This window comes from Macrobrachium rosenbergii, chromosome 13 (genome assembly GCF_040412425.1).
Source record: "Macrobrachium rosenbergii isolate ZJJX-2024 chromosome 13, ASM4041242v1, whole genome shotgun sequence".
NCBI classification, from domain to species: domain Eukaryota; kingdom Metazoa; phylum Arthropoda; class Malacostraca; order Decapoda; family Palaemonidae; genus Macrobrachium; species Macrobrachium rosenbergii.
In genome coordinates, this window is record NC_089753.1 from 25,996,372 (window position 1) to 26,011,141 (window position 14,770).

The window sequence follows — 14,770 nt, forward strand, 5'->3', positions numbered from 1 at the left end:
AATCGTGTAATGTTTTGATTGTGGCGAGGTTTGACTGTCGGCTTGACGTCCGCTCGCGGTCTCACTCTATTTGTATCGTTTTAGGCCAGAAACGATCCATTTTTCCATGCAAGGACGATGGCTTCGACGTTGATGAGGCCGATATCATTTCCAGAAATTGGATTTGGCGACCAAGATCAAGACGGGAATTCGGCGCTCCTGGAATTGGACAGAGGTCAGTAAGAACCACCACATGATCCTGAGGTGAGGTTGACCTCCCTTGGGACGCCTTGCCCCCTGCATTTTTAATTTCACTTTAAATCGAGTGTGGAACGACAGGAACAGGTTCCGCGGACGAAAGAAAACCTAACTTTTCCTAGAAGGCCATGTCCTGACCTGGCCGAAGGGGCTTCGTCCCCCATAACCCCCCACCCCCTTACTCTAAACATCGGAAACTGTGGACTATAGCTTGATCCTGTCGTTCTGCAAACTACCCTCATTATTGCATTTTGAACTTGAAAAAATGCCATTTTTCCTATTCTAATGTGCTCTATGAGTGTTTAACCTATGACATTAACCCCACTGAACCCTACCCTTAGACTATAACCTATCCTACAGTTCGGGGGACTACTGCGGGAAAGCTGGGTAATTGGGTGGGGAAAATTATAAACGAGTAGAATCAAGATCGATTTAGCTTAACCTAACATAACCTTGGGGCTGTATTCCCCCCCCCCACCAGAGCCTCCCACCTAACCTAACCCAGGTTATATTGGCCTTACCTAACCTAACCTAGGAGGCCATGGGGTCTCCTCCTTGAAGACCCCCACATAACCTAACATAGGATGCTGGGCCCTTACTTAGAATTAGACCCTCTGCTTAACCTAACCTAGCAGGCTGTGTCCTTACTTGGAGGGGGAAGGATCATTAACCCCAAATGAGACATTCAGAATATTCAAGACTTTATGCTATAGTTTTCAGTGACCATGTTTGGCAGTAATATTTTATATTTATGTGTTGTCGTTAACATTAATGACCAGCTTTCTCCATCAAACACTGACATCTGCTTCAAAATGAGCAACCTCTTGAAACTAGGCTATATCTCAACAACAGTACATTAGGCACTGATTGTAGCTGGGGAAGTAAGTTCCAGCTCTGGGTTATATGGCCTAAATGTCATACATTCTTTTATACAGTATATTGTATACTCTTAACAATTTCTCCTTTCACTGGGCTAACACTATAAATATCTGAGCAAAGAGGTTTCAGACTTTTTTTTATCAAGAACAAAAGCCATTGTTAAACTACAGAATAGCTAACATTTTACAATGAATGGTAAAATGTATGTTTTTTCAAAAAGTGAAGTATAACAGTTGGTTATTGCATATTTAGCTATTTTGAAGATATTTCTTAAAATAAGCTATCTACCAGATAAATTTATTTTCTTGAAAATGGTGACTGCAATAAATTTCAGTCAAATATTACTTATAACTTACAACACTGTAGCAGTTGTCTGTATTTTTCCTTAAAAATTGTTTGTATCTGGAAATTGTACTGATTTCTATAACAATGATATTATTGAGCACATGTATGAAATTTCGATTCAGTTTAAATCATGTTATAATTTTTTGTTCTCTTATATTTATCCTGTCAGGATTAAAGTCCTCAAGAACTGGAGAACAGTGTGAAGCAATTTCAAAATTTCCAGCATTATTTGAGAGGTACCCCTTTCCAATCCTCATCAACTCTGCTCTTTTGAAGTTGGCAGAAGTGTTTCGTCAAGAAACTCCTGGGTAAGTGCTTTGAAAGATGGTGTAGTCATGTCTGTAATGCAATAAATAATGCCTTTGATGCTTTGTTTTGAGAAACTATGAGTAATGCAATCTCAGAATTGGAATACAACCAACAATCTGTTATGTTGAACAGGGTTCAGTAATTCAGAGTAAATAAGCTTTTCATATCGGTCAAAAGCAAAAACTAGTTTTAAACACCACCTATTGAGTAGATGATCTTGTAGATTCTTCATTGAGATGGAAAGCTCTTGATAATTCTGATTCCTTATCCTGCATCAGGTGCAGATGAGGTGCATCATTGAAATAAAGTTTATTATAGTCAAAGCTAACAATAAATGTCTGGGATGTGTACCAGCATTTATTTAACTTTCCTCTGACTTGGTAACTGAAATGACACACATAACATAAGTGCTTATGCTCTTGCAGTTAAAATACCATTATTCTAATACAGTTTTTACTTCTCCAGGAGTAACTTTGTGCGAGTATGTGTTGTGGAAGTAGTGGAGTCGTGTGGACGACATTTAGACAAGCTTATAAATGTTGATGAATTTCTTCGGCGTATTACCACAGTTATGCACTCCAACGATCCAGTAAGTGTTTCACCCGTGAAAATTTTCATTCAAAGATGCTGAAAAAATTTCTTTTCCCATGATTATATAGTATACTGCAGTGACACTGATCTTCCATCTCAGAATTGGTGTTCTTATGGAAGAAAGGGGATTCTAGTGTCTTGCTTAAATTCATTATTATTACCCACACTGAAAATTTTTATTTGCTGCCGGGAAATGGGACAAAGCTTCAGTACAATTGGATTCTACACCCATGTTCATAAGAAAACTGTATTATTGTATTTAAGATAGTTTTGAAAACTCACATTGCCTCTTTGTTGTGAAATAAATGAGTTGCTAAGACTTAAGTTGCATAAAGATAAATTTTATTTGTGTAGAATATATTTACAGACCAAAGTATTTGTTTCTAAATAATTATTATAAATGTAATAACATTACTAAAACACTCTCACTGGAATGAGTCAATATGCAGTAGTCATTGTAGCCCAAAGCTAGTCAGTTGTGTGGTTGAATTAAATTTGATGATTAAAGAGAATGTTAGACATATTACAATTTCTTACCTCATGTTTTTTTATTATTATTGATAAAAATGACAATTTCTTACCTCATGTTTTTTTATTATTATTGATAAAAGCTATCCACCTCATGTTTTTTTATTATTATTGATAAAAGCTACCCATTTCCCTAAAATTAACTATTTCATTCCACACTTGGTACCTTTTAAATAAACTCTCACTTTTGCCATCTGCAATAAGTAATTGACAAGTAGAACTTTGGTAGCTGAAAACAGTCTACTATTGTCAGTGTTTTGTAATGTTCCCAGCGGATATTCCAATCTCCTAAGCTAAAGGAATACTGTAAATAAAACTTACTTGTCTTCATAAATAAAATGTGTTAAATTACAATAATTAAAATGTATATTTCTGTGGTTCAATATGTCAAAAACCAAGTTTTCCACGCATATAGTAGTACGTAAGCGGTCCAGACTATCAAAGAATGGCTGTATTGAAATCATGATCTTCTGCCCAGACCACGAGAATGCCCTCTACACACCTTATGCATTTCAACTAGAAATATATACGAGTTCGTCCCCAAAATACTACACAAGTTATACAAGACAGGTTAAAGTAGGCTGCCCAGACTCATACCATATTTTTTTGTGTATGGTGGATACCAGGACATTTATATATCTGTTTACAATTCATTAAGCTCAACAAATGTTGTTATAACAAAGGATAAATCTTCTGTTAAAACATACAAGTCTATTAGTGTCATTTGTCAAAATTCTAAAGTTATTTCCAGAGCCATCTTAACAAGAAAATCAGCATCTGAGCTCAAACAGTTTGCCATTAGAATGTATATTCTTACACCTCTGAATCAAGTCACGAGAGTTAGATGGTTTTCCCAAAGGTGGCATAAGGTTCTTTGCTAACCATTCATCGAATTTATATGTTGGTCTGACATTGAAAACCATGGGTTGGAAGTGTGTACCAGTGTTTTCTACGCTGAAGAGATGTGATGTCTCAAAAGTGTTAGTAAAATATTCTCCATTCCTTAAACCATGGTTTTTGTAATACAGTAATTAGAATTTGATATTGGGCTTCTGAGAAAAGGAAGCTAATTTGACTTGATGATTATGTGTTACACTTTACTTTCATATTTTTCATTGGCCATTGTATTCCCAGTATGGCTAGTATTTAAAGTTAAACAGATAAGTGCTGATGGCTCGAGTTGTGTTATTTGTTTTTTGACTTTTCAGGATTTAGTCAAACTTGTTGGAAAGAATGATCTAATAAAGCAATACTTTTCAGCTTGCTCGTGCCTTAACGTTACGTACGTTGGGGTGGATGTCGGGAGTGGTGGGTGAAAACAGACAGGTTCAGCATCTGATACGAGAAGCCCTTGACGCAAAAGATTCTGTTGAGCTTCAAGCGGCTATAATGGCCTCAGAAAAATATGCTGCAAAATCAAAGTAAGTCTCACTGTATTTCTAATTAAGAGGCCTAGGATTCCTGCCTAAAACACAGTATATTTGCCCAGCTTGTTTGGGGTGGTGATTTTCCACTATAGTTTTCCAATTAAAACTTGTGATGGGCCAGAGGGTCATCACATATGCCATCAGGTTTATTTTGATGACAAACCTAACAAGATTATGCATAATGATAAGTAGAAGACAGAATTTTGTGTTTACTTATTATTGTGGTTTTGGTCTAGACTTTGGTTTGTATAAATATTGCTAGAATGTTGGGTTCCCTTTGGTGGGAAGGCTTATGTATCTACAGTGTGTTAGTATATGGCAGTGATCATGTTTAGGCATAAGGAAATAGGGCAAAGTATCATAAAGATGTAACAGTTAAAATTTATTTTTCTTCTCAAGAAATTATTGTTTCCCAAATAATGCTTGTACAGAGGTTGTGTTAAATAGAAAATTTCATGAGTCTATTGCTGTTGTTTCCATGAACTTAAAACAAGCATGGGAGTGCTTGTAAGATCCTCAAAATGTCATGGAATACATTTCTATTAGAAACTGTAAATATAACTTTTTAACCATCCAAGTTTTCGACAGTTCTATGACTTTCCTTATAGGATCTTAACCATTTCAAATATCATTATGATTAGTGAGTTTCTTTCATGCTCTCAAAAGATTTGAGAGGCAAATTTATTGTATTTCACTGTTGATGCTATGGCGATAATTTTTGATACCATATCTTCATTTACAGAACATTTGCCATGAACATTTATTGTATTTCACTGTTGATGCTGTGGCGATAATTTTTGATACCATGTCTTCATTTACAGAACATTTGCCATGAACATGTGTGAGCGTCTCACACATATGATTGGAGGATTAGCTACGCCAGTTGATGTGAAACTTCAGTTAATACAGGTTTTTCAACATATGCATCATGATGCTGAAACAGCTGCAACTGTAAGTGAAGATTTAATGCAGTAGTATTTTAGTACAGTCAAAAGCATAATACACTGATTGTTCATAATTTCTCTGCTCGCCACTTTATTTTCATCATTGTTCGATTGTTAATTTAATATTTACTTTATTAATGGGGTGGTTTTGTATGAAATATAGTTTGATTATTGATTTCAAATTTGTCCAGATTTTTTATGCACTATGTTTTCCACCTGATACTTGAAGACATTAGTTGGAAAGGAATTGAAAATGTGAATGCGAACATTTGTGGATGATGCTTACCATACTAGAAGCAATTAAGATAGTTACCGTCCTTGTGTTTCAGCCTTGTGGAGATGACTGGACTCAGTCTGCCCCATATATAGTTTGCTGCTCTGAATACTTTCTCTGGGTTACCATGACTCCTTATATTGATGGGGTGCAAAGGAAAGCACATTAAATGGCAGTTGAGGGGATACTATTCTCATATTTACATGGTGTATAGTTAATATGCATGTAAAGTAAGGCTTTGTTTTGGAGGTTCTTAATATTTTTAATGAATACTTTATTTTTAACTTAACAACAAACTACTGTTTTGTCCAAGCTCTGTTATTGAAACATAATTTGTGTCCCCCTTCTCTGTTAAAAAATTTTTCTACTAACTCTCTTTGATTGCTTTAGCTCTTTGGCTGTTTAGTCAGTGGAGCAAATGCATTAGTAATTTTTTCTTATTCTGCTAGGTGGGCTCTATTACATTTGCTTGGAATTTTTCCCATACTAAGAGTAAATTCAGTATCATAGTCTTATTTCCCATGGAAGAGAAGGTTTTTGGTCCTTTGCTAATAGGTCTCAATATCTTTCCTTAATCCTACTTTCTTCATTGCTAATGCCCTGATTGACAGATTGTTTGTCCTTGTAATGAGAGTTCTGTTCTTATCAGTACTCATTTCTCGGTTAATTTTTCTGTCAAAGATTCTGGTGCTCCCCATCTGCTCACTCCTCACCAGTTCTGTTCCCTTCCCAATATTTTATTCTGACAAAGTTTGAAGAGTTTTTGCATCATTTGAAACCAGCAAGGCACGTACTCAGGGATGTATTGCTGCACGGTTCATTGAGGAATTTACGGATGACTTGGCTTCTGTACTTTGGACTTGTTGATCCCTGCTTGAAATATTGCTTTCATATTTGGGATGCAACTTCTTTTGTCTCTCTTGTTTAGATACGGCTTATTCAAAGTCATTTCATTGGATCAGTTATTTTATATTTATCTCTTTTGTAGGCTTTGTCTGTTTACTTTAGATTCTGTTTCAGTTATTGTTATTTTGGACTTCTTAACACCTGTTAGCCAACCACTTTTGAAAGTCGGTAATAATATTTCAGAGTAATGTACGTAGTTCGATTACTTTTTCCCTCTACTGCAAAGCTTTGGAACTCACTGCTTCCATTTTCCCTGTCCTGCCTCTTGTAGTCGTCTCCCTAAGAATAGGGTTTATCATTCCATAAGGGTTAAACCCACTATTTTTCCTTTGCTTTTGTTTTGTTACAGTTGGCCTTGGGTGGGTAAGGGCATCAGGCTAACCATCCCACTGACTTCTACAGTACGATAAACAAAAACTGGCAAACGTCTGAGATTGATCTGTGCTTGTAGACAGGGGTGTTATGATAGAGCCCATACTGTTTAACTGTGATTTATCCTTTTGATGCATTCACTCGCTGCTAGCTATACTATTACTGTCAACTGGTTAACTGTCAATATGGAACACTGTACCTGGTAATTAGTGTAAGTAGTAATGAACTTCTGTAAAATAAAGGTTCATATGTTAAGATCCATTAGAATTGCTTTGAAGAGTTTCAGATATTGTACATTATGCTCTTTTAATATTTCTTTGCAGCAGGTATAAAGGGCTGTTTCAATAGTTTTATTTTATGGCTGTGTCTGAGTGTGTACAATTTTCCAGGTCCGAAGCTTATGTTTAGAGTTGTTGAAAGAGTATCCAACACAGCGGGTGGTAATAACGACACTTCACACACTAACCCAGTTAGCAGCTCATATTCTTGTTGACATCCCGCAGCAGGTGAGCATATGAACAAATTCAGTAATATTAGATAGGTAAAAAGTGAAGGGAGATTCTGAAGACTGGGGTGTAAGGCCTACCCAGGAAAAAATAACTTACACTTGTGCAAGTGTATTTCTTATAACCATCAATGTAGGTCACTGCATGTGGGGTAGTTTGGATTACCTATTTATGTTACACTTTTTTATTTGCATGGACCTCATCTGTGAGAAGGGAAATAATTGCTGGTCAAAGCATCTTCAGTTGCTCTGTTAGGTATCCTGTGATTCAGGGTACCAGGTTGTAGAACAATGATAATAAAACTAGAATCAAAAGGATACAAATAGTTTAAGTTCCCAAGTAACAGCTACTATAGAAGGTACTTCTTTGTTCATGTTAGGCCTGGTAGCAACATGTAAAGTCAAATACAGCTTCATTAGTAATCAAAGCCCTGATTTTTATCAGTTTCATATTTCTTGAATTTTCTTCTGAACTACAATTGAATGCTGTATTTTTTAGTCAGTGTCCTTTGGTCAAGAAAGATTTTGCTCTTAAGTGTCATGGTACTACATGAAGCAGGTTGATTAGCACCACGCTTCATACTGTTTGAATTTCACCCCATATGCAATGTAATCTGATCTTTTGCTTTGTTGATTTTTAAGGGAACCGTTTCTTCTATGAAATTAATTGATCGTTAAGTTTAAGCAGCTTTCTTTTAAGCTTGTGAATACCTCTGGGAATGAAAAATGCTGCAAAGCAATGGACCTACAGAAAGTTTGTTCATTTCCTTTATACAGCTGGCTACTTCTGGAGATGGGCTTAACTGTTCTTTTGATTTAATTATCTCTTTCTACCCTTCCCATCAGTAAACCCCAGCATAGTCTTCTTAATTTTTACATTCCTTTTAAATCCTTTGACAGCCTTGTCGTTTATTTCCTTTTGAAGTGTTTGGTGTGCGCACTGTTTGTACTTGATACATGCATCTGTCTTCCTTGCTTTCAAGCATTCTTTGCAAGGATTCCTTAATTGGTCGTTTACTACCTTTCTCAATCCTTTTCCTGATTATTTTCCACAAGCCACATACCTGCTTCAGGTACAGTACTTGCCCTCAGTATGGCCAAGTCAATGGTTGTTCAAATATTCCTTTCATTTAATGACTCACAGTATCCCTTCTAGTTTCATCATTTTGTCTTCCCTGGGTTTCTTCGTTGGCAAAGACAGTGGGAATTACCATGGTTCCATACATTTTAATTCTTATTTCTAGGTCCATGTCTCCCATTTTTCATAACTTTCCATATTTCATTATTTCATGAGTCCTGAATTCTATTTTTCCTTTACCCATCTTTGCATGCGTAGCTAATTGTCACCTTTCTCATTGTACCATTCCCCCAAGTATTTGTACTCTGGCAGTCTTTGTATTTCATCATTATTCGTACTCTGCCTTTCTCTCGTTAACAACTTCTTGTGCCTTGTTGCCTACAACTAAGACGTTTTTGTGTAACAGGTATTCTGACCAAAGTTTATTAAACATCTATTCATCCTCCAAGTTTCCTTTACAAAGTACAAGTTTTATGGTAGCCAGACTTCTAGAAATATATTAGATGCTTATGATTCTTGAACGTTAAGTACTATGAAATAAGGTTACAGATAGTATGCACAGTAGAGTACTTTAAAAATGGGTTAAAAGGGAAGGATGTGATAAGAACATTGTAGAAGTAATTCATTTTCAGTTTTAGAGTTTCTTCATTAGAAAATTTTTGTAGCAGTGAATAGCAGATGTAGTAGTTTTGTCAGTTCATAATACTGACAACTTGAGGTTTTACTTTAGTCTGTGTCCTTTTAAAAGGAAATACAATATTATGGAGAAAGGTTAATGGAATTTTTCAATTTAAATAAAAATTTTCTAGGTGGATCTCTTGATGGGATATTTAAAAAGTGAAGCCCGTTTAGGGGTTCGGCAGGCTGTTCTCGGAGAGCTAGGATATCTGGCCGAAGCTGCTCCACATGCCTGGTCCGCAGAAAATGTTGAGACATTGATAGAATTCACAAGGGCTTCTCGCCACAATGCTGCAATAACGACTACGGCCCTGTGCGTGTTAGCGTCCCTAACATCCGCTCCAGCGTTACCTTCAGTCTCGTTAACACCAGGTGGGGACTAAGATTAAAATTATTAATTAGTTTAATCATATTACTGAGTCAGAACACTTAACTGTCATAGATCTGGCCCAAATGACGAGAGAGGTTTAGCACTGCTTCTTTCCCCCAAGTGACAAGAATTGTTATGTCTCATTCTTATCAAGTGTACAGCAATATTTCAGACATTCAGAAGACATAACAAGAATTGTTACTTCTTATTCTTATCAAGTGTACAGCAATATTTGAGACATTCAGAAGACATAAAACTTGTTTGAAAGAATGTCACATATTTGTTTCTGTATAAATACAAACATAAAGCTTTTGTTCAACTTTTTTTTTGTGAAAAGTATTGTCATGCAGTTTAACGCGGCCGTAAGACAATTGTAGAATCTTACGCCTTTGAAATACTGTTTTTCAGAGTGTGCACTAGTAGATTTGTGCAGAGAATGTGTCTATGATGGGAGTATAAAGGTGTCATGCCGAGCAATTCAGCTTTTCACCAACATAGCTATTTACATGTTAGTATCGCATGGAGGTAAATCGTTTTGAAGTGGTCTTTGTGCTTATTGTTTAATAAATCTTGTGATAATGATATTTAGTAGAGTATCTCTATATTCACCTCATTATTTTAAATGTTTAATGTTGTTTGCTGTATTGTCTGCATAGCAGATAAAAATTGTATATAATATAAAATGTTGATTTGCAGGCACGAGGAACAGAAGAACAGCATTGTTTGTGAAGAAGCCCATTGTGCTGCTCTTAGTCTGCTACAGTGTGTGATCAGTGCCTCTCAGGTAGATGAATCTAATGGAAATGATGAAAGCGTTGTTCCGAGTGGGCTCCGCACGTGTTTGGTAAGTTTGATTGGAGAATGTGTAGAGTTACTTCATTATGCATTCCCTAGGGGGTTAGTGCCGTCGGTATGTGGTGCAGTGTTGGTAGTACTGAATTAACTGCAACCCCTTTCATTCCTTTTACTGTATTTCCATTCATATTCTCTTTCTTTCATCTTACCTCACCTCATAGGTCCCAGCACTTGGCCTTTGGCCTAAATTAAAAATTCCATTTAACAGACCACTGAGCTGACCAACAGCTTATTGTTTTTTACAGAACCAATTGGTTACCTAGGGGACCTACAGCTTTGTGGAATCTTTAATCGGTTTTCTATCACCAGAAATGAATTCCTCTAATTCTTCATTGGCCGGCCGAGACTTGAACTCCGGCCTGGCAGGGTGCTAGCCGAAGAACTTTAAGTTCAACATTCCATTCATTATGATTTTTTTCAAAATAAGTATTGAACTGATTTTAAAAACAAGGATTTTGGACGTGTTTCTGGTCTTACCATCATATATTAAATTGATCCCCTTAACTCTTGCTGTTGGAAATGAGGCCCAGTGAATCTTTGTTTTATTTGATTGACCATTTTGCAATTCTGGGAGGGTTCCAAAACTTGCATATAGCATAGCAAAACCCATGCTGACAGCTTTTGGGCATAAAAATATCACTCTTTTATTACAGTATTCACTGAAAATTTATTTTATGTTGTATAATACTGTTTATGGTGCCATTTTGAGGCTGGATATTTCTGTTGTGTTCAAAAATGGAAAACAACTAAAATAAATTGTTAGAATAGCAGGTTGAAGTTAGCCATAAATTTTTGACTGATAATGTCGTTGCAGTTATCAGAATTGCAAGTAAGTGCATCAGAATCAATAAGGGTTAATATGGGGGCAGGTAATCCCTTCATTGTTGCCTCAATTCAGACCACTCAGTTTCCTGCGTATCTCATGTTTCAATGTTTTATGTTTTCTAATTTTACTGGTAAAAAGGTTGTACAGATTGGGTAAGGCTACTAGTAATTAAGCATACAACCTGCTGTCTAGTTATAAGCCTAGCTTTGCCTGCAGTTTTGTTTTTATATTTTATTTATTGTTATATTTATATTCTCAGTTTCCTAGCTTTTTTTGTTCTTTCATTTTGTAGTATCCATTTACATTTAGTTTACCATTTTGCATTTAGTTTACCATCTGTTTTGATATTTATCTTGTGTTTTTATGAAGAGAATGTTGTGATCCATGTAAATTTTATGAAGAGAATATTGTGATCCATGTGAGTACAGTATTTTCATCTCCCAATTTCCGTGAAAAAAAAACGCCCACTTTTGTAAACAAATCATAGCAATGATATAAAAAAGAAAATAAAAGGGAAAATTTTAGTTCATTTATTTTTTCAATTAGAATTTCTCCATTATTTTAAGTAATCAACCTTCTTGGCATTGAATGTGCTTCTTTGAAATATTGTGCATCCATGTCTTCAAACCAAAACTCAATTGAATTTGGGGAGGGACGTTTATCTTGTGTTTTTTCATGAAGAATTTTCAATTGTTTAAATGATCCATGCCAGTCCAATTTCTGAATATTAAATTCCTTAAGAAGGTTTGTGACCTATCGGTGTGAAGGTGCTCCATCTTGCATAAATACACGCATGCCCAAAAGTTCCTTGTATTTAATTTTCAAGACATTTTCTAAATCTCCCATTCATTGTCGTGCTTGGGAGAAACCCCACTTATCCGCTGAAACATCCCCATGACTCACATAAGCTGGATGTTTCACGACTGTGTATTTTGATGCAACGTTTAGATCATTACTTTCTTGCCAGCGCTATAATAATTAATGTTAGATTCATCGCTTTTCCCAATCCTTTTCAGTCAATTTTCTGCAAAAAGCACCTGTTTTTTTTTTTTTCATAGGCTTAGTGAGGAGTGGCTTCTTTGCTGCAACACGACATAAAGACCAAGGTCTTTCTGCAAGATGTTGCAGTCCGTTAATATAGATCAGGGTTTTGAAACTGAAAATTTTGGCTGGCATTGATAATGTTCCATAACAATCCTTTTAAAATGTTATCCGTTCTTTTGTAGATTCCTGAGGTTATGATTTTCTCCTGTCTTGGAGCAAAATGAGACGGTGCTTTAGAGATTCCCAGCTCTCTTGCAATAGCTGACATTGACTTGCCAGTTTTCCATAGGGTCACAATTTCTGCTTTCTTAACCAAGGATAAGGAAGTTTTAGCCATAATTCATTAGCTAAGCGCAAGGACAAACCCAGACGAAAGCGTAATGGGGCATGCGACAATGACAGCCGACCTGCTTGAGTATCACTGAAGTACTCATGGTACCGAACAGGATACAGGCTGCCATTAAATTGGGATAATATGCTTTCAAGAAAAGTCGAGCGTAATATATAGGGAGTCGTTGGATTTTACTTGCAGACCTTTTATTGACTAATGAATTATTGTTTATAAAATTAATGTTTCTGCTTTTACTCAAAAGTATACTGAAGATCAGTTGTAATATTTTATTTTATATAAATTATTCATGATTCAGGTTATATTTTTCCTTCAAAAATAGGTCTGCCCTTATAAACCTAAACATTAGGATGCATTAGCTGATAATATGCTTTCAGGTAAGGACTGGATTTTCATTGTATTGATAATGAAATTCACATAATGTTTGCTTTGTGACTGTACTTTTTTTATTTTATATAAATTCTAGCATGTGCCCCTATAATCTAAACATTAGAATTGGATAAATGAAACAAACATTGATTTAATTACTCTTTTATTTTAAGTTTGCGGATGCCAGCTTATCTGCGAAGCGCTAGCGTCTTTAGGAGGAACTCATGGAGATGTTCTCACCCCTCATCTTGTTACTATTCTGAAATTTATCCAGAAGTACACTCATGAAGCTCCCCTCAGTTCGCACAAAACAAAGCTGTTGGTAAGTTATTAGTCAGTTTTCATTATTTTAGTAGTTTCATTACTGAAGAAGGGATGAGGTCATTATTTCTCTGGAAATAGAAAAATAAGTTAACTAAAGAATGTAAAAATAAGTTAAATAAAGAATGTAAGAAAATAGCTACCATATAATTTTTTACAGATTGGCTGTTTTTTATTTATGTTTTTAATTGGAATTTCAAGATACCTCTATTAAAAATTAATGATGAAGAGTACTTCAGGAGCATTCTGAAGGACAGGATAATAATAGTTTGATATTAAATTACAGGTAACATTGGTTACATTAGTAATGCAAATATTCCATGGCCATGTATGGTCAACTCAAGCAAGATCTGCAGTTGTAGCAGCTAGTAAATGCGTCAATCAGTGGGCTGCATTTTGTATGGCTCGGCAAGCTTCAAGGTATGTTGTAGTTATTCAGCCAGATACTTTTCTTCAGGTTTTACAGTATATGATTTGGGGTCATGCCTTCTAAGTAAGTAATAAAGACCTATTCAAGATATCCCACAGCTAAAAGTAAATCCATATAATTTCTTACTTAAACTAAACTGTACTTTACAATTTGTTGCTCATTTTAAGATTTATCCACAAAATATATTGCATCTGAAAAGGTAGTTTAGTTAAAAATAAAAACCCTTATCCTGTAGCTGATAAGTAAAGCAGTACAGTATAAGTTTAGAGGTTGTTGTATTTACCTTGTAATATTACTGTATTTCAGGTATGGACATCACAGCTTAGCAGGTGGAATTTATGTTTTGCTGAGTTGGAGGGTATGCTCTGACCAGCAGCACTTCTGGGTGTCAGCACTGACTGAACTCAGCTCTGGTGAAGCTAGCACAATATCATTTACAGAAAGAGCGGGAGAGAGAGTGGATAACAGAGACAGACCTGACAGCCTCACAAAAGCAAACTCTCATTTGCACAGAGCACTTTCATCTCTCAAGGTAAGGAAGGCATAGTTTAACTGTTGAAGAAAATCATCAAGTATAGATTTTTTTATTTATGAACTTGTAGCCATTAGTACACTACGCCCATAATAGTGAATACTGCTCTCAGTAAATGCAGCAAAGTCCCCCTTTTTTTTTCATAGAGATTGTTTCAGCTAATGATAAATTTTGTAGATGATTTTGAACACATTTTACTATCCTTGAACATTTTTGGTCAAGTTAACAGAACACATTTTACTATCCTTGAACATTTTTGGTCAAGTTAACAACGGTTGCATAAATCTCAGAAAACTTATGTACATTATGTCATGACCTTTTGTTTGTCATATATTCATATGGGGGTACCACATGTTGAGATATACTGTAAATAGTTCACTATACTTGTAAAGCAAGAGTCATTCTGAGGTATGATTTTGCTTTTCTAAATAGCGACTCTTTGTGAAGTGGATACTACTTAAAGTGTGCCTTGTAAACATGGTAGTACTAAATATTCTTAGCAGCATATCTTGGCCCAGTCAGCATTGCTGTCTGCTTTTTATTTTTCAAATGACTCCTTTGGTATCTTTCTACTTAGCTGTCCACCTTCTTCATCTTTACC

General features: G+C 35.6%; 1 protein-coding gene across 1 annotated transcript in view; it reads left to right on the forward strand.

The window, feature by feature from the left end:
* INTS7 (Integrator complex subunit 7) overlaps window positions 1-14,770 on the forward strand; it is a 23,273-nt gene continuing 8,503 nt past the window's right edge. The window contains exons 1-13 of the mRNA XM_067114886.1: window positions 1-214; window positions 1,631-1,769; window positions 2,236-2,359; window positions 4,150-4,310; window positions 5,138-5,267; window positions 7,202-7,318; window positions 9,205-9,445; window positions 9,852-9,951; window positions 10,140-10,371; window positions 12,867-12,894; window positions 13,060-13,208; window positions 13,494-13,627; window positions 13,944-14,169. Coding sequence (XP_066970987.1) covers window positions 118-214; window positions 1,631-1,769; window positions 2,236-2,359; window positions 4,150-4,310; window positions 5,138-5,267; window positions 7,202-7,318; window positions 9,205-9,445; window positions 9,852-9,951; window positions 10,140-10,371; window positions 12,867-12,894; window positions 13,060-13,208; window positions 13,494-13,627; window positions 13,944-14,169 — 1,878 coding nt within the window. The 5' untranslated portion in view covers window positions 1-117. The remainder of the gene's footprint in view (window positions 215-1,630; window positions 1,770-2,235; window positions 2,360-4,149; window positions 4,311-5,137; window positions 5,268-7,201; window positions 7,319-9,204; window positions 9,446-9,851; window positions 9,952-10,139; window positions 10,372-12,866; window positions 12,895-13,059; window positions 13,209-13,493; window positions 13,628-13,943; window positions 14,170-14,770) is intronic.